General features: G+C 38.8%; 1 protein-coding gene across 4 annotated transcripts in view; it reads left to right on the forward strand.

Annotated features, from left to right (window-relative positions):
- The window catches only part of ANO4 (anoctamin 4), a 448,962-nt gene that overhangs the window by 379,513 nt on the left and 42,835 nt on the right, over positions 1 to 26,614 (forward strand). For all 4 annotated transcript variants that reach the window (XM_007465342.1, XM_007465339.1, XM_007465341.1 and 1 more), the window contains 5 exons: positions 4,787 to 4,823; positions 6,930 to 7,041; positions 8,000 to 8,057; positions 8,198 to 8,295; positions 10,066 to 10,208. In XM_007465342.1, coding sequence (XP_007465404.1) covers positions 4,787 to 4,823; positions 6,930 to 7,041; positions 8,000 to 8,057; positions 8,198 to 8,295; positions 10,066 to 10,208 — 448 coding nt within the window. The remainder of the gene's footprint in view (positions 1 to 4,786; positions 4,824 to 6,929; positions 7,042 to 7,999; positions 8,058 to 8,197; positions 8,296 to 10,065; positions 10,209 to 26,614) is intronic.

Below are 26,614 nucleotides of genomic sequence, written 5' to 3' on the forward strand. Positions count from 1 at the left end.
TTGCAGTGCTTTCCGAGCTGGTCTCCCAGCTTCCACGTCTGCTTCCCTCAATCCAGGCTCATCATAGCAGCTAGAGCAAGCAGGCTTCGTCCATGTAAGTCAGCCTCTGTTCACTGTATCCAGTGGCTTTCCTCTCGCTCAGAATAAAAGTTCTGTCTTCACATGGAGACCCAGGGTCTCCCTCATCTGGCCCCAGTGAGGTCTCTGACTTTGTCTCCTCCCTCCTCACCTTGACTTTCCTGCTTCCCACTGGCCTTCCCTTTTCTCTTCAATGTGCCAGGCAAGCTCTCATCCTAGGACTTTCGACTTGCTCTTCTCTCTGCCTGGAACATTCTTTCCCATGGGTTCTGCAGAGTTTACTCCTGCACCTCCTTCAGGTCTTTGTTCAACTGTTGCTTTTCCAGTATAAAGCTTCCCTCAGTCACTCAATTTAAAATTGCAACCCACTCCTGCCGTCTGACCATTTCCTAGCTCCTTGCCTGCTTTATTTTGTTCTATGGCATTAATTGCCATCTAATAGGCTATTTTTAAAAGTTTATTTTGTTATTTATCTTCTCCACTGGAATGTAGCCCCAAGAGGGCAGAAACTTTTTGTCTTTTCTGATAAGAATAGTAGAAGACCTAAGTTTCCAAACTCTGGCAGCCTCTGTTTCTGGCAGAGCCTGCCAGAAACAGGCTCTGGCTTATAGTAGGCTCTCAGTAAATTGTTGCTACTGTTTGCAGAACAAAAGGCAACGGCTGACATTGTTAGACTTGAGGTTTGTAGGAGGGAATAAATAACGTATGTAGAGTGCCATGTATAGTGTTAGGCATGGAGTCGGTGTTCAATTATAGTTCCCCTCACCCTTATTTATACTGCAACTTAAATCTGGGCCATTGTGCTGAAATCACCGAGATAATGAAATATAGGTAATTTATAATTATTATTATTAAAGATACAGGAACTTCTTTATTTTTTTAGAAAAAAAGTTTAAAAATCCGGAAGGTAGGGAAAAAAAAGCACTTGCAGATCATTTTGACATGATGACTGTGTAACTGCTTGGTCAGGTGGAGATTGAAAGTGGATGTTTGTCACTCCCTTGCACTCCCCCTGTCCCCGGTTCAGCTAGTCTCAAAGTTAATTGTGGAATGAATATTCATTGTGAAGGGGAGTGATTCATAGTGAAATTAACCAAACAGACGGAGCAGTGAAAGATTCTGCGTCCGGGTAGGATGCAGTGAATTAAAGCTTACTGTATTTTATCATCTCTCTTCTCCAATGTCTTATTAAAATTTAATTTATACATCTTAAGAAATAAATTTCTGCATATATGCAGTGGGTCTATAAACACATGCTTGCTGGTACATTTTGACCAGGAGCCAGTGTTGTCACTTCATTTAACTGAAAATCACTTATCCAAAAACCTCTGCTTCGTGGAACACAGCCAAGAAAAGAAGAAATAAACTAAAAACAAAGCAGGAGGGGAGATGGAATAGTATATAATTAGGGCCACTACAAAGCACCTACTGTGTGCTAGGAGCTAGACAGGTAGGCGTTTTACATGTTTTATTTAACAAAGGGTTTCTGAGTCACCAAAATGGATGACCAAGCCCACACACTAAAGCTGACATCTGTCATTCTTAGGAATGCCCTTAAGGTTTCTTTTCTTTTCTTTCTTTCTTTCTTTTTAGATACGGTGTGAACACATTTGGTGTTCTGATTTCTCAGCCAACATCAAACTAAAATAACAGAAGGTTACTAAGGCAAGAGTACTGACAAGGTCAGAAAATGACAAGCCATAGCAAGGGGAAGGAAAGAAAATAAAAAGCATACACACTCTAAAACCAGCATCATCCAGGACCCTTTTGTGCAGTGACCAATTGCCTTACCCTCCTCGGCCATCTCTGAGGACATCCTCATCCAGCACACACCTTTACACTCCTGTCTTACGCCCTGAAGCTTTGCAGGTTCCATTATGAAGGCAACCAAGTGTGTAATATAGCTGGGAAAGCTCTTCATCAAAATACATTTTTAAAAATTTTAAGTCCTTAAAAAGCAAATATTGAATAAAGGACAAACGACAGACTACTGACTATAACATAGCTTTGACCAATTCAGAACTAAACTATTAATGACTGCTGAAATGACCCAATTTAAGACATTTTTATGACTCAATAATGTAGTTTTTATAGCTATATAAATTGTTTTCAATTACTTAAAATTTTGGCCATACTGGTCTTGCAAAAAAAAAAAAAAATCATTTGGACATTAATCATGAATACTTTTTCATTAACTGAATATAAAAATCTTGAGCGCTAGATTGGTATTTAATTTATGTTCATTAAATCCTCTTTCAAATAATTATTATGGATCATATATCCTATTTCTGACTTTCTTCCAGCCCTAACTGAAGAAGATCTATAAGAAATGCCTATTTTCTGGATTTGACAATGTGTGTTTACTTTTTTGTGGATTAAAAAAACATAATAAAGCTCATATTATTTTACAAAAGTATTCTGGATCCTAACAAACTATTATGCCTCTTAGTGACTAGTTACGGGGTTTTCATTTTATTCCATGTCTTGAAAAATAAGTATTTCAGAGACAGAGTGAATAGATAGATTTCCTCACTCCTCCTTGTCATGCTCTTTCAATTTTATTCTGCTTCATTAGTGACCAAAGAACATCTCAATATAGTGGCCTCAAGCTATATATGCCAATAAAGGAAGACATTAAAAGTCATTACCATCCTTTTTATTCAGCCATACGAAAATGAATCTGACATTTCATTATAACCTGTAAACAGTGAAAACCACAATGACTCGTTCCAAAAAGAACTAAACCAGAAAATATGGCTTGCATCAGAACAAACCCACATACATTGATCAGGTGGACAAGATAAAATTAGAAGTGCTCATAGCTTCTTTTGGACATATCCTTAGGATCAGAAAGCTTGCTGTTAGTTAAAGATTCTGACAGTAACCACTTGTGGCATCCAGTTTGGAAACTTAGACCTTCTACTACTCTCATCAGAACAAACTATCCGTGCTTTCTGTCTCAACTGGCTAATGAGAAATCAGGCCTTTCCCAGAAACCACTCATGTGAAACTGTCTTGCTGGCTCTCAGTCCCTTTGTTTATTGCTCTTTTCTGTTGCATCCTGCTCAAAGTCTCACTATCCATCTCATTGTATCATCAAGATAAAATGTTCACAGATGCCATGAATCCCAGTGTCCTCATACACTTTACCATACTTTTCAAAAGGTCAATAATAATTATATTTCAACTCCTGTGCTGTTCCTTTTTTAAATTCCAATTTTTTCAGTTTCCAAACAAAAATAACGATGGCATGTCACCAGCTCTCAAGGCCTTTGAGACAAGTGTGCAAAGCGAGGCACTTTAACAAATGTACATCAACGTGAAAGATTAAAGGATGAACTAGGTAATCAAAAATTATATTTTTGAGAAAGGTTGTCTCACCAGTTGAATTTAATTTTCCTTGATAATTATGTAAGTAACTTTAATAATACCATGCCTTTGTAATATTAAAATAATTTTGATTAGAATATCTGTCCTAATATGTTGTTTACCAGTATTGTATTTTTATGATAAAATTGAGATGTATGACTCATCTATAACACAAGATTTCTTATTGAAAATTATACCAGTCTGTTTTAACATTGGACTCCAAGAGTCTGAGATTTCTATATACAAAATTTGATACTGTGGCCATGTGAATTATTTATATCTTAATATAACAAACCACAGCCTTTGCTGAAAGTTTAGAGTCACAAAATCTGAGTATTTAGACTATTTCTGTAGTTAGAAGAAATCTGGGGTAAGAGAATGCAAAAGTTAGGAAGGACCTCAAGATGAGTGTGTCCAATCCCCATTCTCAACCACATGTAAGGAAAACGATGGTCTAAAGAAGAGGTGAGGTAACATGCCCAAGACCTACAGCTTGCTGACTGGCAAAGCTGTTATTCCAGCCTGGGGAATTTTAACCAGCGAGATTTCACTACTTTAGTCTAAATGTGATCTTAATTTTCATATTGTTCAAATCCATTTGACTAATTTTCTTTTTCATTTTCATTTATCATCTTTCGTTTTCGAGAAAGCACTTGCTCTTTTCTTTTTTAATTTATACCCTCCCTAGGGAATCTCCTAGAGCTGGGTTTGCCCTTAACTGTCCCCCCTGTACTCCCATACACACACATAAGCACAGGGACACACACCCCTTCCATCCTATTAGGACCCTCCATTTACCAGATGGCTGGGTGAGTTAGGGATGCATCTAATTCACTAATAGAAAAGCAGAGTACCGTAAGTTTGGCGGTTCCCAATAATGTTTGATCACTTTGGTGTTTAGGAATGCTATAATCTAGAAAATCAGCCCATAAAAACAATAGGATTACAGACTCTTATCAGAAGCAATCTTAGAGATTTTACATTGAGGAGATTTTACATTTTTACCTTGAGGATGCTTAGAGATTTTACATTGAGGAGGCCCAGGAATGCTGTGACTTGCCCAGCATCCCTTAGCAAGCAAGCTGATGATTAGTGGCAGCTGGCCTGTTGTTACAGAATTATTCACCCCAAAACAAGAAGTGAGACTTTTAAAATATTAAAATGGGACCTTGTACAATTCTTTCTTGTCCTGAAAGGACACAATTGTTGATGATGTTTTCATTGTTTGAGCAGTGGATGGTTAGTGAAATTATTTTCGTTTATGACTTACCTATTTACTTCATAATTACAGATTTTAGAACATCTACAGTTTATTAAATGTATTAAATTTATTTTACAGCTCTATGAAAAAGTTGCACTGCTTCTGACAAACTTAGGTAAGTGGAACCCTCTTTTTTTCACAGTACAGTATTGTGGTCTGAAAAATACCTTCTCAAAGATTCATTTCTGAAACACTGCTGAAAACAAATATTCCCTTTATTTTGAGTTGCATACGACAATTTGTTCTTTGCCCTCAACAGGACATGTTAAATATGTCTAGGAATTGAGAGAATCTTTCCTACCTAAAGCTTTAAAGCATTTAGACATTATCTTTCATGAGCTAATATAATTTAAAGTAGGTTTTCTCTTACAAAAGTACATGTGTATGAAGTACCTATAATCATTTAGAAAAGTGTTCATTTGCTGTTGCCTACAATTTTTATTTAATTAAAAACACAGCAAGTTTTAATGGCATGTAAAATCACAGCAAAGTTAGTTGCTTTGAAGACTGGGAGTCTTTTATGTAGACAGGCTAACCATTACTGACATTTGTGGAAATGACATTCATCTGGACAGGTCATCCCTAGGAACGTTTCTCTGACTCTGTAAGGCACCAGAACAATCTGGTAACCAGCTATGAGCTGTACATTTACGACATTTTCAAGATAGAGGAATTGTCCCAATTTCATTAATGAGATATTAGTCATTTTACTCTATGCAGTTTGAGAAAATTACATGCTCCCACACAAAACCTGTTTTAGCACATTCCCATATGTAACTTGCCAAAGGGAGAAAAAAATCACAAAAGTGTTTTTATTTATAATAATCATTATAATAAAAGATGCCAGATACATCTGGCATCTCATCTTTTTGAGCCCTTCTAAATGTGCCAGATACAGAGCTAGGCACTTGGCATATCTCCTTTAAATTCATTGAAATCTTCCATCACTGCCACTCTTTGCCTAAAAAGATAGAAGTTTATGTCCACAGAAGAGGTAACTGCCCATTGATAGGCTGTGTCCAGGGGGGACCTTGCTCCAGGCTGGAAAAGATGGCTGTGGAGATAACAGCCATGGTCAATCTGTGGTTGGGCCACCTGGGAACCCACCCAGCTGGCTGATGAGCTAGGAGACCTTCCTGTGTAACCAAGAGTTCATTAGCAGAAGTGAAGTAAAGCTAAAGCCCTTGAAGCATCCTTTGTCATTTCTTCCCTCAACAGCAGTATGGCCTTGTTCTGAAATTGACATTTAAACCATTTTAAATCCGATTCTCATTCTTTCTCCCCTCCCTTCTCAGATGTACTCCTGGGAAGCATTTTGAGCTATAATTTGTGGGAAAGGAATTGATGGGGTGAAATGGTAAATGAGCAATTAGAAGCTCAGGGAAGGTGGAAACAAAGTGCTGTTGCATTAAATGCATTTTCTTTGACGTTGTTTGAGGTGAGGATGCAACTTCCAGGGAAGGATAAGCACATTTGACATGAGATTTCAGGTTGGAGGATTGATCCATATTTTTGGTTTGTATCACAATGTCCAAAGAGCATTTGCTGTATGGAAATTGAAATACAAGAAGATGAGAATTGGTACCTGACTGAGATCGGGAAATTGTAAGGCAAAGATGCTGCTATACAATAAAAGCTGTAAAGATGAGGTCACCTCCTCGGTACTTGTCCTTGAGAATGAAAATGATGATGGATGAGGGTGACAGGTAACGGGGTCAGATGCTCATTCTGAGATGGGGGGTGTGACTCCCTCTGTCCCAGGAGCACCTCACATCACACCAGAAATAGAGGTCGAGACCAAGGAGTTATTAGGAGATGGGAGGGGACCTGACGCCACACAGGCCCCACCCCACAGGTGGAAACTAAGAGCAAAAGGAGAGGCTCCTGCAAGGAGCCAGGGCCGGGAGTGCGGCCCCTTCAGGCTGGCTGTCTCTACTCCAGGCTCTCCGGGCATTCTGGAACAGCGGAACAAACGATATTCCCTGCCCTCAGACCAGTTAGTAGTCACTTCCCACCAAAGCCTCGCTGGGGCTGGTCTGGGAGCTTGAGGAGCCCATGGATGGTCCATTCCGTCGCATGTCATCTGTAGGCAAGCTGAGCTCTCCTGCAGCCCCCCTTAGGAAGCCTCTGCTCCCACCCCGTGCGTCTGGGGAGCTGGACAGAGGGAGTTGAGAAGGGGTCAGACACAGCCTCTCAAACTCTGCTCCCCTTGTGTCCACAGAACAGCCTCGCACTGAGTCCGAGTGGGAGAACAGCTTCACGTTGAAAATGTTTCTTTTTCAGTTTGTCAATCTGAACAGCTCCACGTTTTACATCGCATTCTTCCTCGGAAGGTAAGAACCCATTCTCTCCACACCTCCCCGGGCCAGGGACAGAGTGCACAGAGGTCACTGACCAGGGTGACAGAGAGGCCAGCCTTTAGGGTGATTTTTATAAGGTGTATAAAGAGAACAGTCTCCTCCTTTCCTTTCCCTTCCCATTCTGGGGAATGGTCTCCATCAAAGCCCCTTGTACCTTTTCTTGTTAAGGTGAGTAGAAGAAAATAGTTTTCACACGTGAAGTGTGAATGTAAAACTCGCAGGCTCCATCTGTACCTGAATCAGGCCTCTGGATCTCACACCTGTAAGAGCAAGTGGCATCAGGGGGAGGACAGCAGGCAGCATGTCCCAGATCCCTGACCTCACAGAGGAGGGAAGGACATTCAAACAGGAAAGGGGGCTGACGTAAGATGCCGAAGGAGACTGGGTAGCTTCTGAATCCAGCAGTTCTGAGGATTTGGAACGTCCAGGTACCATGAACTTCATTACACCAGGAAGTGTGTCTGAGACGAGAACCAGGGAAGAGCCGAGTATATTGGGTTTTAGTGAAATGGATGAGCAGCCTCTCCACAGTTTCTAGCTGCTTCAGTATGGAATGCTAGTCAAATAGTTTAGTTTTAAAAAATAAAAAACACAGCATTACTAATATTCAAAAAGATCTGATGTGTTTAAACCCAACCTGCTGCTTACATAACAGCCACTTGATATTCAGCAGAAAATGTTAAAAGTCACAGCAGGCAGCAAGAACTGGCCTCTCTCTGTGTTCAGCAGCCAGACAGAAGGGCCAGGAGAGAAATATCCCCCAGAGCATTCCAGAAGCTGCCATTTTGCCAGTTCCAGAGAGTTTTCCTAATTCCCTGAGACCTGTTCCTTACTGCACCGGTAATTTTCACTGGAGGATGTGCTGATCTGAATATAATATTCACTGAAGGGTACAAGATGCTAATGGTTTGTTTTTCTGTGTGTGTTGAAGATTCACAGGACACCCAGGTGCCTACTTGAGGCTGATAAACAGGTGGAGACTAGAAGAGGTCTGTATTCTCCCATCATTCCTTGTTTCCTACAGACTTGGCGTTAAACAGGCTTAGGGCAACTTTGTGCAGATTAGAAACCAGACAGCCTTTCTTCCTGTCCACTGATTCTTGAATTTCTGTGTTTGCTTACCTCGCAGTGCCACCCTAGTGGATGCCTTATTGATCTCTGTATGCAAATGGGTATTATAATGGTGCTAAAGCAGACCTGGAATAATTTCATGGAACTTGGCTACCCGTAAGTACCTTAGATATCTATACTTGAGAGGCAGCATGTCTCATTGGCTTTTATAGGTGTGGCAAGTAAGATAAGCAATGCAGACTCAGCAGTTAAGCCCGTGTGTACACCTGGAGCTAAGTCTTCATGCTTGGATATTCAAAGACAAATCATGAAAATAATAAACATTGGCTCTTTTGGAACATTTAGCACAAATCGCATAAACAAAAGAGAATATTCTTTAAGAAGTCTCTGTGGGCCCCTAAATAATTGGATACCTGCTTCCAAGCTGCTTTAAATGATGATGACACATTAACGAGGTCTCTACTCCCCAACCCCTGCAATAAATCAGAAATGGTGATTTCTTTAAACTTCCTTAAATTCAACTGTACAGGAAAGGAACTTATGGAAAGAAGACCTAAAAAAATGATTCAAAAAAGAAACTGGAGTATTTCTAAGTAAGCCTATCCTAACCAGTAAAAACATCATCACCTGATGATAACAGTTTATGTTGATGGCAATAGGCAAAAACTTGCATCACCTTTGTAAGGATGACCTTGAATTTGGCTGTGTCTGCTCAGTTCTGGTCAGTTAAGTTTTAAAGGGACATAAATCAGCAGCACTTCTATTTCTTCTTTAATTCTACACCTGCAGGTTTCCAGGTCAGCTCAAGTGTCTCCATAGAGAATTCCAGGTTTCAGGGAAGACCACTCAGCCAGAACGATTAGCTGGAACTTGGTTCACTTCGAAAAGTCATCTCTTAGCTCCCCATCAGAACCACTGCCAGTAATTTTCTCTTCTTAGATTTATTTTTAGAAAACTTCTTCCAAGTGTTGATGTTTTCTATAAAACTTTAAAAAAACAAAGCATAAAATTTAAAAATTAGAAGCATTATATTCTCTTTTAAAGTATTATCCATAACTTATCAAAATGTCATAGACATCAAAGGGAACTATATTTATCTTCTACTAATATGGACATAGAGCAAAATTGTGAAGTAGGCAGAATTGTCTTTGATACCCATCCCCTTATTTAGTTTATGTGACATTTGTTTTTGCTTTGGCATCGCTACTCTCAGATACCCCTCAGCTTTCTCCTTGCCCCCTACAGCACACAAACCTGACCCCCCCGCCCCGATTTCTTCAACCCTGTTCCATATCGTAAGATGCACTTCTGAACACTGCCAAGGATTAATGTACTAACCTCACCAGTGTGAGATGCATTTTATTGGGAATCAGAGCCTCTGTCAAACTCAACCCAAAAGCAGGCAGACCCAGTTGTGGACCTGCGGGCTTCTGTATGCCAGGAGAGGAGGAAACTTTTGTGGGTTTTCAGACCTTCTAGGGCCCTCGAGTCAGAGTATGCAGGTCAGCACCCCATGGTAAGACTGCTCACGGGTCCTCAGCTAAGCCAGCTAGGCCGAACCATCTTCTCCTCAGAGGCCTGCGGGTTGCCTTTGTACTGGGGGATCAGGTTATCAATGTTCTTCTCAGTCCTCTACCCAAACCTCCGAGGCAACACTGGACGAGAGACAGTTTCGTGAATGATTAAAATAAGTTCATCAATCATTCTGTTCACTTGCAAGTACAAATGCTTGAAATGTAGCCTCCATTGTTATTTCCTTTCTAATCCAAGGCTTCATTTCCTTGGCAGCCTGTCCTAAATTTTTTAAACTATTGTTCTATATTCTAACTCTATTTCTTATTACTTAAGTCTTATGAACAGCTATATACGTATATATATATATTTTTTTTTTTTTTTTTTTTTTAATAAATTGATCTTGTTGTGCAGGTTAATTCAGAATTGGTGGACTAGAAGGAAAGTACGACAAGAACATGGACCTGAAAGGAAAATAAGTTTCCCACAGTGGGAAAAGGACTACAACCTTCAGCCGATGAATGCCTACGGACTTTTCGATGAATACTTAGAAATGAGTATGAAAATAGCCTATTTTATCTGATTTTTAAAAATTTTATTGAAGTATAGTTAATTTACAATGTTGTGTTAATTTCTGCTGTACAGCAAAGTGACTCAGTTATAATTCTTTTCATAGTCTTTTCCATTATGGTTTATCATAGGATATTGAATATAGTTCCCTGTGCTATAGAGTAGGACCTTGTTGTCTGTTTTATCCTATTAATTATAAATGTAAATTCTAGCTACATTTAACTAGACATACACCGTTATCATCGAGGCTAGCAGTATGGGGGGGATTCTTGAGCTAAATGCAGAGGAAGGGTGTTCTTGCTTTAAGAAGCTTTATTGACAGAAATAGTGCCAAGTCACTTCACATTCTTCATGACATTGTTTCCTGTCCCTTGTAATAAATCACCAGGAAAAAATGAGCTGAAAACTTGGTGAACCAAAGAAAAAGGAGTGATCACTCATGGTGTGATTGATTCATTCATTCAGCAGACATGGTTTTTTTTTTTATTGAAGTGTAGTTCATTTACAATGTTGTGTTAGTTTCAGGTGTACGGCAAAGTGATTCAGTTATACATATATACATAAAAGAATATAAACATTCGTTTTCATATTCCCTTCTATTATAGTTTATTATAAGATATTTAATATAGTTCCCTGTGCTATACAGTAGGACCTTGTTGTTTATCTATTTTATATATAGTAGTTTGTATCCAGCAGACATCTTTTGAGCCATGTTATGTCCAGGCAGACATTATGTTTGGCACTAGAGATACAAGAAGGAATCAGGCACAGTCCCAGCTCTGAAAGAGTGCACAGTGAGGGAAAGTCAGAGATACAAAAGGTAAGTGCAATAAAGTGGCATAGATGCTGCAGTGTGAGTCAGTAGGGCGTAGACGGGGGACAGTCATTTCCCTTGAGGGGGTGGCAGGAAGCTGGGAATGCTTAAGCTATGCTACACTTACATTGAAGGAATCTGATTTCTCTATAATCAAATCCAAGCTACTTATTTTAGCATGAGCTTTAGAAATAGATTATCTGAGTTCAGATCCCAGCCCCTCACTTATTAACTGTGAAACCTTGGGCAATTACTTAATCTGTTTGTCTCACTTTGCTCTTCTCTATAATGGGGATAAAAAAAGTAACCGCCTCAGAGCACTTTTATGTGGATTAAATAAATTAACACATGGAAAGGGCTTAGAACAATGCCTGGCTCGTAGTATGTACTTGATATATGTCATCCCTGTCATTATTATTATTTTTCTATTCTTCTTATCTTCCAGGGGAGAAAAGCTTAACAAAATCCCTTAGCAGATACACTGAGTGTGGATGGCTTTTCTCTTTTTTTCTCATTATGTTTAAGCTCTGTAACATTGGGGTGAAAGTGGGGGTAGGGATGGGCAAGATACATTACTTCTGAAAGAAGTTCTTTCTGGGCAAATCTGAAAATTAAAGCAGTAGTAGAGTTGATACTGAATGTTTCTTAGGTCGCTTATGTCCTAAGTACCTACCAATGTTTTTAGAGTTTCAATTATAGAATGGCAGAATGATATAACTTGGAGAAGAAATCAATTTGGGCAGTAATAGTAACGCTTAATAAAGGGAATTCATTAAGAGAACTAACCACTTGGAGGTCTCTTAATGGATTCTCCTCCCATAAAGAAGGAAATGAACAATAATGTTGGTATATAGAGTGCATGAAAAGAACTGGTAGTGCTCCAAATACTCCAGTATCTTTGCAGCAAGAAACAAAACTCAGAAGCAGCATTACAAGCAGACCAGTGAATCCTAACTGCTTGCTTCTGTTCTTGTTGTTTTTGTTATTTTCTTAATGACTTTCCTGCTTTGTTATATTTTTTTAAATGTATTCATTGAAGTAGAATATATAGTGAGAAAAGCATATAAATCAAAAGTGTACAGATCAATAAATATTCACAAATTTATGCACAAATGTAACCAATCTATGTAGGTGAGGGGTTAACACACTACTGCCCTCAGACCCAAAGCCAGTCCACTGCCTTTGTAAATAACATTCTACTGAAACACAGCAATACCCATTTATTTACACATTATCTATAGTTTTTTAATTTAATTTTTATTTTATATTACAGTTGATTTACAATGTTGTGTTTCGGGTGTACAGCAAAGCGGTTCAGTTATACATATACATATATCCATTCTTTTTCAGATTCTTTTCCCAGAATACTGAGTTCCCTGTGCTATACAGTAGGTCCTTGTTGATTATCTATTTCATACATAGTACTGTGTATATGTGAATCCCAAACTCCTAATTTATCCCTCCTCCCCACCTTTCCCCTTTGGTAACCATAAGTTTGTTTTTGAAGTCTGTGAGTCTCTTTCTGTTTAGGAAATAAGTTCATTTGTATCATCTTTTTAGATTCCACTTGTGATATCATATAGCACTTGTCTTTCTCTGACTTATTTCACTAAGCACAATAGTCTCTGGGTCCATCATGTTGCTGCAGATGGCATTATTTCATTCTTTTTTATGGCCGAGTAATATTCCATTGTATATATATATATATATACCACATCTTCTTTATCCATTCCTCTGTTGATGGACATTTAGGTTGCTTCCATGTCTTGGCCATTGTATATAGTGCTGCAATGAACAATGGGGTGCATGTATCTTTTTGAATTGTGGTTTTCTCCAGATATATGCCCAGGATTGCTCGGTTGTATGGTAGTTCTATTTTTAGTTTCTTAAGGAAACTCCATACTGTTCTCCATAGTGGCTGTACCAATTTACATTCCCACCAACTGTGTAGGAGGGTTCCCTTCTCTCCACACCCTCTCCAGCATTTACTGTTTGTAGACTATTTGATGACAGTCATTCTAACCAGTGTGAGATGATTCCTCATTGTAGTTTTGATCTGCATTTCTTTAATAAATAGCGATGTTGAGAGTCTTTTCATGTGCCTGTTGGCCATCTGTATGTCTTCTTTGGAGAAATGTCTATTTAGATCTTCTGCCCATTTTTTGACTGGGTTGTGTTTTTTGTTTTGATATTCAGTTCCATGAGCTATTTGTATATTTTGGCAACTAATCCCTTGTAGGTCACTTCGTTTGCAAATATTTTCTCCCACTAGGGTTGTCTTTTCATTTTGTTTATGGTTTCCTGTGCTGTGCAAAAGCTTTTAAGTTTAATTAGGTCCCATTTGTTTATTTTTGTTTTTATTTTCATTACTGTAGGAGGTAGCTCCAAAAAGATCTTGCTGCAATTTATGTCAAAGAGTGTTCTTCATATGTTTTGCTCTAAGAGGTTTATAGTACCTGGTCTTATTACATTTAGGTCTTTAATCCATTTTGAGTTTATTTTTGTTTAGAGTGTTAGAAAATGTTCTAGTTTCATTCTTTTACATGTAGCTGTCCAGTTTTCCCAGCACCACTTATTGAAGAGACTGTCTTTTCTCCATTGTATATTCTTGCCTCCTTTGCCATACATTAATTGACCATAGGTGCATGGGTTTATTCCTGGGCTTTCTATCCTGTTCCATTGATCTATATTTCTGTTTTTGTGCTAGTGCCACCCTGTTTTGATGACTTTAGATTTGTAGTATAGTCTGAAGTCAGGGAGCCTGAATCCTCCAGCTCCATTTTCTTTTCTCAGGATTGCTTTGGCTATTCAGGGTCTTTTGTGTTTCCATACACATTTAAAATATTTTTGTTCTAGTTCTGTGAAAAATGCCACTGGTAATTTAATAAGGATTGAATTGAATCTGTAGGTTGCCTTGGATAGTATAGTCATTTTGACAATATTGATTCTTCCAGTCCAAGAACATGGTATATCATCTTTCCATCTGTTTGTGTCATCTTCATTTTCTTTCATCAGCATCTTATAGTTTTCAGAGTACAGGTCTACTGCCTCCTTAGGTAGGTTTATTCCTAGGTATTTTATTCTTTTTGATGTGATGACAAATGGGAGCGTTTCCTTAATTTCTCTTTCTGATCTTTCACTGTTAGTGTATAGAAATGCAACAGATTTCTGTGTATTAACTTTGTATCCTGCAACCTTACCAAATTCATTGATGAGGTCTAGTACTATTCTGGAAGCATCTTTAGGATTTTCTATGTATAGTATCATGTCATCTGCAAACAGTGATAGTTTTACTTCTTCTTTTCCAATTTGGATTCCTTTTATTTCTTTTTCTTCTCTGATTGCCATTGTCTAGGACTTCCAAAACTATGTTGAATAAAAGTAGCAAGAGTGGACATCCTTGTCTTGTTCCTAGAGGAAATGCTTTCAGCTTTACACTGTTGAGTATGATGTTAGCTGTGGGTTTGTCATATATGGCCTTTATAATATTGAGGTACATTCCCTCTATGCCCACTTTTTGGAGAGTTTTTATCATAAATCGGTGTTGAATTTTGTCACAAGCTTTTTCTGCATCTACTGAGATGATCATATGGTTTTTATTCTTCAATTTGTCGATGTGGTGTATCACACTGACCCATTTGCTCAGGGCGACTTTAGGCAGCCTGTCTGCTGATGGGTGGGGCTGTGTGTGTTCCCACCCTGCTGGTTGTTTGGCCTGAGGCATCCCAGCACTGGAGCCTGCAGGCTGTTGGGTGGGGCCATGTCTCAGTGCCAAAAAGCATCTGCCAGCAGTGTCCTTGCCCCCACAGTGAGCCACAGCTGACCCCTGCCTCCCCAGGAGACCCTCCAAGACCCGCAGGTAGGTCTGGCCCAGGCTCGTATGGAGTCATTGCTTTGCCCTGGGTCTTAATGCACGTGAAACATTGTGTGCACTCTCCAAGAGCGGAGTCCCTGTTTCCTCCACTCCTGTGGAGCTCCTTCACTCAAGCCCTGCTGGCTTTCAAAGTCAAATGCTCTGGGGGCTCCTCCTCCTGATGCCAGACCCGTAGCCTGCGGAGCTTCACATAGGGCTCAGAACTCTCACTCCTATGGGAGAACCCCTGTGATATAATTATTTTCCAGTTTGTGGGTCGCTCACCCAGCAGGTATGGGATTTGATTATATCATGAAAGTGCCCCTCCTACAGTCTTGTTGTGGCTTCTTCTTTATCTTTGGGTGTAGAATACCTTTTTTGGTGGTATTGTGTCTTTTTTGTTGATGGTTGTTCAGCAGTTAGTTAGTTAGCTGTGATTTTTGGTGTCTTCATGAGAGGAGGTAAGCTCAAGTCCTTCCACTCTGCCATCTCGTCTCCAGGCCTCTACATATTATCTGTAGTTACTTTTGCACTACAGCAGCAGAGCTGATTAGTTGTGACAGAGACTTTATGGCCCACAAAGCCTGGAATATTTACTATCTGGCTCTTTACAGAAAATGTTTGTCATCCTGTGAGCTACATCAAGAAATAGGATATTATCAGTATCAAAGAAGGCTCCCTTGTTTCCTCTCCCAGTTATAACACCCTCCCCAACCACTTTCCTGACTTCTAATTTTGCCTTTTTTTTTAATCTCTATAGAAATGGAATTATACATTTTCTTTTATAAATGGCTTATTCCATTCAATATCATATTTATAAGATTCTTCCATGTTGCTACAGGTAAAATTTCATTTTCATTTTTGTATAGTATTCATAGAATGTGTACCTGAAGCAAAATTATGAAACAAGTGAGTTTGTCTTTGATACCCACCTCCATCTTTCCTTAGTCACATGTTTTTTTTTTTCATTTCCAATCCCAGATACTTTCCATTCCATCTTTCTCCCCTTCCCCTACCAAGCCCTCAATCCTTTCCCAATATCATGAAATGGACTTCTGAGCACTTTTAAGGATTAATGAGCTAGATAGTTGCATTTTAATAAGAATCAAAGCCTCTTTCAAACTTGAGTCAAAAAAAAAAAGAGGCAAACTTACTTGTGGATGTGCAGGCATCAGTGGGCCAGTGGATGAACTAGTTTGTGAGTCTGCAGATCTTCTAGACCCCTGAAAACTGGAATTCACCACTATTTACCCATCCATTCTACTGGTGATAGATTTGTGAGTTGTTTCTAGGTTTGGGTTCTTACAAACGATACTGCTATGAACATTTTGGTACATGGGTTTCGGTTAACATTTGTATGTATTTCTGTTGGGAATTTATGCAAGAGTGGAGTTACCAGTGGAGTGGCCATCATAATGTACGCATTTGTGGATCTTCAGTAGACACCTGCAAACAGTTTTCAAAACTCCAACTAGCAATATAAGAGCTTCAGTTATTCTACATACTCACTAAAACTTGTTAGTGTCAGTCTTTTTAAATTTTGGGCATTCTGGTTCGTATGTAGTAGTACCTCATCATTGTTTTAATTTGAAATTTCATGGCAACTTAAAATGCTGAATACCTTTTCATATGCTTCTGGTCATTTGGGTATCCTCTTTCGTGAATTCCCATTCAGGCCCATGATTCTGTTCTGTTTCTCTTTCTTAGTGATTTTAGAAGTTATTTATATATCCTGGATATGAATCTTTTGTCAGCTGGACCTGGAATGTCTTTTGTAGGAAAGTTTCTAATTATAGATTTAATTTCGTTAATAGATACATGACTATTCAGATTTTCTGTTTCTTCAAGTAACCATTTCAGTAGTCTGTGGTTTAGTTGTGTTTTTCAAGAAACTTATCTGTTTCATCTAAATTTTCACATTTAGTGGAATAAAGTTGTTTATAATACTCTTATGAACTTTTAATGTACCTAAGGTCTGTAGTGATGTTCTCTTTTTCATTTATACTTTCATAGTTTGTGCTTTTTGCTTTTTTCCTTTAACAATCTGGCTAGAGGTTTATTAATTTTTTCATTTATTTCTGCTCTTATTTCCTGCCTATTCTTTCTTTGGGCCTAATTTTCTCTTTTCCAGACATCTTCAGATGGAAGATTAAATAACTGATTTTCTACTTTTCTTCTTTTTCTAATTTAGGCCTTTAGAACTATGATTTTCTCTATGAATACTGCTTCATAGCTGTAGCCTGTAAGTTTTGATATGCTATATTTTCATCATCAAGGCATTTGCTAATTGCCATTGTAGTTTATTTTTGACCTATGGGTTTTTTTTAGAAATGTGTTGCTTAATATCAAAATATTTGAGGATTTTCTAGCTATCCCTCTGTCATTGGCTTCTTACATTTTTTTTTTTTTTCCTTGTAGTTGATTTCTAATCTCATAGTGTTGTGGTCAGAAAAGATGCTTGATATGATTTCAATTTTCTTTAATTTACCAAGGCTTGCTTTATGGCCCAGCATGTGATCTTTCCTGGAGAGTGTTCCATGTACACTTAAAAAGAATGTGTATTCTGCTGCTTTCGGATGAAACGCTCTATAAATATCAATTAAGTCCATCTGGTCTAATATGTCATTTAAGGCCTGTGTTTCCTTATTGATTTTCTGTCTGGATGATCTGTCCACTGATGTAAGTGGGGTGTTAAAGTCCCCCACTGTTACTGTCCATTTCTTCTTTTATGGCTGTTGGCATTTGCCTTATGCTCCTGTGTTGGGCACATGTATACAATTGTTGTATCTTCTTCTTGGATTGATCCCCTGATCATTATGTAGTGTCCTTCTTTGTCTCTTATAGCAGTCTTTATTTTAAAGTCTAATTTGTCTGGTATGAGTATTGCTACTCCAGCTTTCTTTTGATTAACATTTGCACGTAATACCTTTTTCCATCCTCTTAGTTTCAGTCTATATGTGTCCGTAGATCTGAATTGGGTCTCCTGTAGACAGCATATATACAGGTCTTGTTTTTGTATCCAGCCAGCCAGTCTATGTCTTTTGTTTGGCGCATTTAATCCATTTGTATTTAAGGTAGTTAACAATATGTATGTTCTTACTGCCATTTTGTTAATTGTTTTGGATTTGTTTTTGTAGGTCTTTTTTCTTCCCTTCCTCTTTTGTTTTCTTCTCTTGTGGTTTGATGACTGACTATCTTTAGTGTTGTGTTTGGAATGCTTTTTCTTTTTTGTGTATCTATTGAAGGTTTTCAGTTTGCAGTTCCCATGAGGTTTTGATATAGCAGTCTATATATATATATAGAAGATTGTTTTAAGTTTCTGGTCTGTACATTTCAAATGCATTTCCAATATCCTGCATCCGTACACTCCTCTTCTCACAGCTGCTGGATTTTTTTTTTTTTTTTTTTTGCGGTACGCGGGCCTCTCACTGTTGTGGCCTCTCCTGTTGTGGAGCACAGGCTCTGGACATGCCGGCTCAGCAGCCATGGCTCATGGGCCCAGCTGCTCCACGGCATGTGGGATCTTCCCGGACCGGGGCACGAACCCGTGTCACCTGCATCGGGGACACCTGCGCCACCAGGGAAGCCCCACAGTTGCTGGTTTTGATATCCTATTTGTGTTTAGATGGTTTCCTACCTTTACTGTATGTTTGCCTTTACTGGTGAGCTTTCCCATTTGTAATTTTCTTGTTTCTAGTTGTGACCTTTTCTTTCCACCTAGAGAAATTCCTTTAGCATTTGTTGTAAAGCTGGGTTGGCGGTACTGAATTCTCTTGGCTTTTGCTTGCCTGTAAAGCTTTTGATTTCTCTGTCAAATCTGAACAAGAGCCTTGTTGGGCAGAGTACTCTCGGTTGTAGTTTCTTCCCTTTCATCGCTTGAAATATATCACGCCACTCCCTTCTGGCCTGCACAGTTTTTACTGAGAAATCAGCTGATAACCTTATGGGGATTCCCTTGTAATTTGTTGCTTTTCCCTTGTTGCCTTTAATATTTTCTCTTTAATTTTTGTCAGCTTGATTACTGTGTGCGTGTTCCTCCTTGGTTTTATCCTGTATGGGCCTCTCTGTACTTCCTGGACTTGGGTGACTGTTTCCTTTCCCCTGTTAGGAAGTTTTCAGCTATTATCTCTTCAAACATTTTCTCAGGCCCTTTCTCTCTCTTCTCCTTCTGGGACCCCTATTATGTGAATGTTGGTGCATTCAGTGTTGTCCCAGAGGTCTCTTAGACTGTCTTCATTTCTTATCACTCATTTTTCTTTATTCTGCTCCATGGCAGTGATTTCCACCATTCTGTCTTCCAGCTCACTTATCCGTTCTTTTGCCTTACTTATTCTGCTGTTGATTCCTTCTAGTGTATTTTTCATTTCAGTTCTTGTATTGTTCAACTCTGTTTGCTCTTTATAGCCTCTAGCTCTTTGTTAAACATTTCTTGTATCTTCTCGGTCTGTGCCTCCATTCTTTTTCTGAGATCTTGGATCAACTTTACTATCATTACTCTGAATTCTTTTTTGGGTACATTGCCTATCTATCTCCACTTCACTTAGCTGTTCTTCTGGGGTTTCATCTTTTTCCTTCGTCTGAAACATATTTCTTTGCTGTCTCATTTTGTCTGACTTTGTGTTTGTGGTCTCCATTCTGCAGGCTGCAGGATTGTAGTTCCTTTTTTCTGGTGTCTGTCTCCTGGTGGGTGAGGCTGGTCTAAGAGGCTTATGCAGACTTCCTGGTGGGAGGGACTGGTTCCTGCCTACTAGTGGGTGGAGCTGGGTCTTGTCCCTCTGTTGGGCAGGGCCATGTCTAGGGGTGTATTTAGAGGTAGCTGTGTGCTCAGTAAGACTTTAAGCAGCCTGTCTGCTGATGGGGTGGTGCTGTGTTTCTGCCATGTTGGTTGTTTAGCCTGAGGCATCTCAGCACTGGAGCCTACTGGCTGTTGGGTGGTCACCAGGTCTTGGTGACAAAATGGCAGCTTCCAGCAGAGCTCACGCCAATGAATACCACCACCAGTGTCCTTGTCGCTACAGTGAGCCACAGCCACCCCCACCACCCCAGGAGACCCTCCCAGACCAGCAGGTAGATCTGGCCCAGGCGCCTATGAAGTCACTGCTTTTTCTTCTGGGTCCCAGTGCACACAAGACCTTCTGTGCACCCTCCAAGAGTGGAGTTTCTATTTCCCCTGAGGAGTTCCTGCAATCTAGCCCACTGGCCTTCAAAGCCAAATGCTCTGGGGGCTCCTCCTCCTGATGCCAGACCCCCAGACTGGGGAGCCTGACTCGGGGCTTATAACTCTTACTCCTGTGGGAGAACCTCTGTGATATAATTATTTTCCAGTTTGTGGGTCACTCACCTGGTGAGTATGGACTTTGATTGTATCATGAATGCACCCCTCCTACCGTCTTGTTGTGGCTTCTTTGTCTTCAGATGTAGAATCTTTTTTCATAGGTTCCAGTCTTTTTTGTCGATGGTTGTTCAGCAGTTAGTTGTGATTTTGGTGGTTTCATGATAGGAGGCAAGCTCAAGTTCTTCTACTCCACCATCTTGTCTCCAACCAGCGTCAAACTTTTTTCTTCTAATTCTACTGTGGTCAAAGGATACTCTGTGTTATTTTAGGCTATTAATATATGTTGAGATGTGCTTTATGCCCTGCATATTTACTAGATAAGTGCTTCAAGTGTGTTCTGCAGTTGTTGAGTATAATGTTGTCTATCAATTGGCAAGGTTGTTTAATTGTGTTGATCAAATCTTATATGTCCTATTAAACTTTGTCTATTTTATCTATTAGTTACTAAGAAAAGGGTGTTAAGTGCACAGTCAACCTGGAAATTTTATGCTCCTTCTAGTTCTGTCAACTTTTACTTTATATATTTTGAAACTGTGTTGTTATGTGCAAACAATTTAGGATTATTCTAGCTTGCATACTGTTGCGTTGAAATTTTATCTTATTTAAAGCCATTCTTCATCTCTAATAATGTAATATTTTGAAGATGTGATGGGCAAGAGGCTAAGGAACTAACTGTAAAAACCTCCCCAAGGACAGAACTGAGCCTCTTGGTGGTCTTTCAGGGCCACGATAAAGGCCCACCACGTTCTCAGTCACAGCCAGAGAGGTGGACTGAGCTTTACAAATTTACTGTACCCCATTACCAGCCTGGCTTAACTCGTGACCACATTGAAGTGATCCTCTCTTTCTTTAGCTGCCTAAGCACAACATGAGGAACCTTTTCTGCTGGAAAAGAACACTGAGAGCAGAGATTAATAACTTGTTCTTAAAGGGCTAGCAGTAAATACTTTAGGCTTTGGGAGGCCAAGAGGCAAGATTGAGGCTATTATATTTTAAATGGTTGTATAAGTATTTATATAACTACTTAAAATGTAAAAACCATCCTTAGCTCACAGGTGGGTTTAAAAAAAAGAACAGAAACAAAGCAGAGAGCTATTCAGATTTGACCTTCAGGCTGTAGTTTGCTGACCCTTGATCGAGAGCTTCTATGTGTCTGGCATACGATAAAAGGTACTAGGCTTATAACCTATTGAAAGAAGCAAAGTAAGTATAAATTCTTAACTGGGGAAGGTGTCTGTTACTTCAAATGTGAAAGCAGAAGTGCATATGGTCAAACGCTGAAAAATCAAGGAAATACAGTGTTTCGTAAAGAAAATAATGTTGCACTCGAAGTGATAAAGAATTCAAAATAGATGTTATGAAGAAATTCATTGAGCTACAAGAAAACACAGGAAGGGAATTCAGTGAACTCAGGAATAAAATTAATGAACAGAAGGAGTTCTTTACCAAAGAGATTGAAATTGTAAAAGAGACCAAACAAATTCTGGAGCTGAAGAATTCATTGAATGAGATGAAGAATGCAACAGAGGTCACAGGTAATAAGACAGACCAGATGGAAGAAAGAATAAGTGACTTGGAGTATAGGAATATACAAATTATTCAGTCAGAAGAAGACAGAGAAATTAGATTTTTAAAAAATGAAGAAACCCTATGAGAACTATTAGATTCCATCAGAAAGACAAATCTAAGAAGAATTGGTGTGCCAGAAGAAAAAGAGAGAGAAGAGGCAGAGAGTTCATTTAAAAAATATTAACTGGGAACTTCTCAAACCTGGAGAAGAAATGGGACATACAAGTCCACAAAGCTACCAGGACACCCTATTACCTCAATGCAAAAAGACCTTCTCCAAGCACATTAATGAAACCATCACACATTATAATGAACATTAAAGGCAGCTAGGGGAAAAAAACTAACATTAGTCTGTCAGTGAATTTCTCAGCAGAAATTCTACAGTCCAGGAGAGAGTAGAATGACATATTCAAAGTGCTGAAAGATAAAAACTGACAGCCAAGAATACTTTATCCAGCAAAGTTATCCTTCAGCTATGAAGGAGAAATAAAGGCTTTCCCAAACAAAAGCTAAGGGAGTTCACCACCATTAGACTTGCCTTGCAAGAAATGTTGAAAGAAGTCCTTCAAGCTGAGATGAAAAGACACTAATCAGTGACATAAAAGCATATGAAAATATACAACAATGATAAAGGTGAAAAATAAACAATCACAAAATGCTAACTCTGTATTAGAATGGTATATTAACTACTTAACTATACTATAAAGGTTAAAGGAAAAGATCATTAAAAATAACTATAGCTACTATAATCTGTTAACAAATGCACGGCATAGAAAGAGGTAAATTGTGACATCAAAAATGTAAAAGGATGGAGCCTTTGTAGGCAAATGAAGATAAGTTGCTATCAGCATAAAATGGACTATTTTACCTATGAGATGTATGTAAGCTTATTAGTAACCTCAAAGCAAAAGTCTAGAGTTGATTCAACAAACATACAAAAGGGATAGACTGAGCGTATCACCATGGAAAACCACCAACTTACTTACACAGGGAGGCAGAAACACAGGGGAAAAGGAACAATAAAAATATAAAACAACCAGAAGGCAAAAGATAAGATGGCAGTAGTAAGTCATTACATATCAATAATCACTCTAAATGTAAATGTAAATGGATTGAACTCACCAATACAAAGGCACAGAGTGGCTGGATGAATTAAAAAAACAAGACCCAACTCAGTCTCCCAAGGCAATAGAAATAGCAAAAATACACAAATGGGACCTATTCAAACTTATAAGCTTTTCCACAGCAAAGGAAACCATAAACAAAACAAAAAGACAACCTACATACGGACTGGGAGAAAATATTTGCAAATGATGTGACCGACAAGGGCTTAATTTCCAAAATATACAAACAGCTTGTACGACTCAATAACAAAGAAACAATAACCCAATCGAAAAATGGGCAGAAGACCTAAATAGACATTTCTCCAAAAAGGACATACAGATGGCCAAGAGGCACATGAAAAGATGCTCAATGTCGCTAATTATTAGAGAATGCAAATCAAAACTACTATGAGGTACCACCTCACACTGGTCAGAATGGCCATCATCAAAAAGTCTACAAATAATAAATGTTGGAGAGGGTGTGGAGAAAAAGGAACCCTCCTTCTGTTGGTGGGAATGTAAATCGGTGCAGCCACTATGGAAGACAATATGGAAGTTTCTCAAAAAACCAGAGTTGCCATATGATCCAGCAATCCCACTCCTGGGCATATAATGGGACAAAATTACAACTCAAAAAGATACATGCACCCCTATGTTCATAGCAGCACTATCCATAATATCCAAGACATGGAAACAACCTAAATGTCTGCTGACAGATGCCTGGATAAAGAAGATGTGGTACATACATACAATGAAATACTACTCAGCCATAAAAAAATGAAATAATACCATTTTCAGCAACACAGATGGACCTAGAGATTATCATACTAACTGAAGTAAGACAGAAAGAGAAAGACAAATACCATATGATATCATTTATATGTGGAATCCAAAATATGACGCAAATGAACTTATCTACAAAACAGAAACAGACTTGTGGTTGCCAAGGGGTATGGGGTTGGGGGAGGGATGGATTGGGAGTTTGGGATTAGCAGATGCAAACTATTATATATAGAATGGATAAACAACAGGGTCCTACTGTATAGCACAGGGAACTATATTCAATATCCTGAGATAAACCATAATGGAAAAGAATATGAAAAAGAATGTGTATATATGTATAACTGAATCACTTTGCTGTACACAAAAATTAACACAAACCGTAGACCAGTTATACTTCAATAAAATAAAATTTTGAAAACAGACCCAACTATATGCTGCCTTTCATAGACACATTTCAGATCTAAAGACAAACATAAGCTCAAAGTCAAGGAATGGAAAAAGATATTTCAGGTAAGTGGAAACCAAAAGAAAGGGGAGGTACCCATACTTATATCAGACAAAATAGGCTTCAAGCCAAAAACAGTAAGAAAGAAGAGACAAATAAGTTCATTATATAATAATAAATGAGGTCAATACACCAAGAAGATATAACAGTCATAAATATATTTGCCCCCAATGTCGGAGCACTTAAATATATTAAGCAAATACAGTTGACTCTTAAATATATTAGGCAAAAGCAGTTGACCCTTGAACAACAGGTTCAAAGTGCACAAATTCACTTACATGCGGATTTTTTTCAATAAATACATACTGCAGTACAACATAATCTGTGGTTGACTGAATCTATGGATGTGGAGCCATGTAAATAAAGGGCCAGCTGTAAAGTTATATGTGGATACTGTGCAGATGGTTAGGGCCCTAACCTCCATGTTGTTCAAAGGTCAACTATATTAACAGATCTCAAGGAGAAACAGACAATACAATAATAGTAGGGGACTTCAGTGTCCCACTGTGAGTGGCAAATAATCCACAGAGAAAATTAATAAGCAAACATTGGAATTGAGGCGTACTTTAAACCAAATGGACTAAACAGACATATAGAGAACATTCCATCCAATAGCAACAGAATACACATTCTTCTCAAATGCACATAGAACATTCTCTAGGATAGATCATATGATAGGATACAAAGTAACTCAGCAAATATAAGATGATTGAAATCATACTATCTTTTCTGACCACAGTGGTATGAAACTAGAAATCTACCACAAGAAGAAAGCTGTAAAACATAAAAACGTGGAAACTAAACACATTTCTGAACAACTGACAGATCAAAGAAGAAATCAAAAGGGAAATTAAAAATTATCTCAAAACAAATGAAAATGGAAACACAACATATCAAAACTTATGGAATGCAGCAGAAACAGTTCTGAGAGGAAAGTTTATATAAATTAACGCATATATTAAGAAATTAGACAGATCTCAAACACTCTGACTTTACACCTCAAGGAACTAGAAAAAGAAGAACAATTTAAGCCCAAAGTTAGCAGAAGGAAGGAAATAATAAAGATCAAAGTGGAAATAAATGAAATAGAGACCAGAAAAACAACAGAGAAGATCAATGAAACCAAGAGCTGGGGTTTTTGAAAAGCTAAACATAATTGACAAAACTTTAACTAGACTAAGAAAAAAGAGAGACCTCAAAATTAGAAATGGAAGAGGAGACATTACAACTGATACTACAGAAATAAATAGGATAAGAAGCTATGAACAATTATATGCCAACAAATTAGATAACCTAGAAATGGATAAATTTCTAGAAACACACAACCTACCAAGACTGAATCAGCAAGAAATAGAAAATCTGAAAAGACCAATAATGAGGAAAGAGGTTGAATCAGTAATCAAAAGCCTCCCAACACAGAAAACCCTAGAACCAGACAGCTTCACTGGTGAATTTTCTAACAATTAAAGAAAAATCAATACCAATCCTTCTCAAATGCTTAAAAAAACTGAAGAGGAGGGAACACTTCCAAACTCATTCTGCAAAGCCAACATTACCCTAGTACCAAAACCAGATAAGGATACTATAAGAAAAGATAACTTTGGACCAATATCCCTGATGAATATAGATGCAAAAATTCTGAAAATATTAGCAAACTAAATTCAAGAACACATTAAAACAACTGTACACTACAACCAAATGGGATTTATCCCTGGAATGCAAAATTGGTTCAACATACACAAATTTTTAAATGTAATATATCACATTAATAGAATAGAATATAGAAGGAACCAAGATGGCAGAGTAGAAGGATGTGCTCTCACTCCCTCTTGCGAGAACAACAGAATCACAACTAGCTGCTGGACATTCATCAACAGGAAGACACTGGAACTCACCAGAAAAGATACCCCACATCCAAAGACAAAGGAGAAGCCACAATGAGACAGCAGGAGGGGTGCAATCACAGTAAAATCAAATCCCATAACTGGTGAGTGGGTGACTCACAGACTGGAGAACACCTGAAGTCCACCCACTGGAGTGAAGGTTCTGAGCCCCCATGTCAGGCTTCCCAACCTGGGGCTCCAGCAACAGGAGGAGGAATTCCTAGAGAATCAGACTTTGAAGCCTAGTAGGAATTGATTGCAGGACTTCGACAGGACTGGGAGAAACAGAGAATCCACTCTTGGAGAGCATACACAAAGTAGTGTGTACATCAGGACCCAGGGGAAGGAGCAGTGACCCCAGGGGAGACTGAAACAGACCTACCTGCTAGTGTTGGAGGGTCTCCTGCAGAGGCGGGGGGGAGGGGGCTGTGGCTCAATGTGGGGACAAGGACACTGGCAGCAAAAGTTCTGGGAAGTACTCCTTGGCGTGAGCTCTCCCAGAGTCTGTCATTAGCCCCACCAAAGAGCCCAGGTAGGCTCCAGTGTTG

This window comes from Lipotes vexillifer, unplaced genomic scaffold (assembly GCF_000442215.2).
Source record: "Lipotes vexillifer unplaced genomic scaffold, Lipotes_vexillifer_v1.1 scaffold141, whole genome shotgun sequence".
NCBI lineage: Eukaryota > Metazoa > Chordata > Mammalia > Artiodactyla > Lipotidae > Lipotes > Lipotes vexillifer.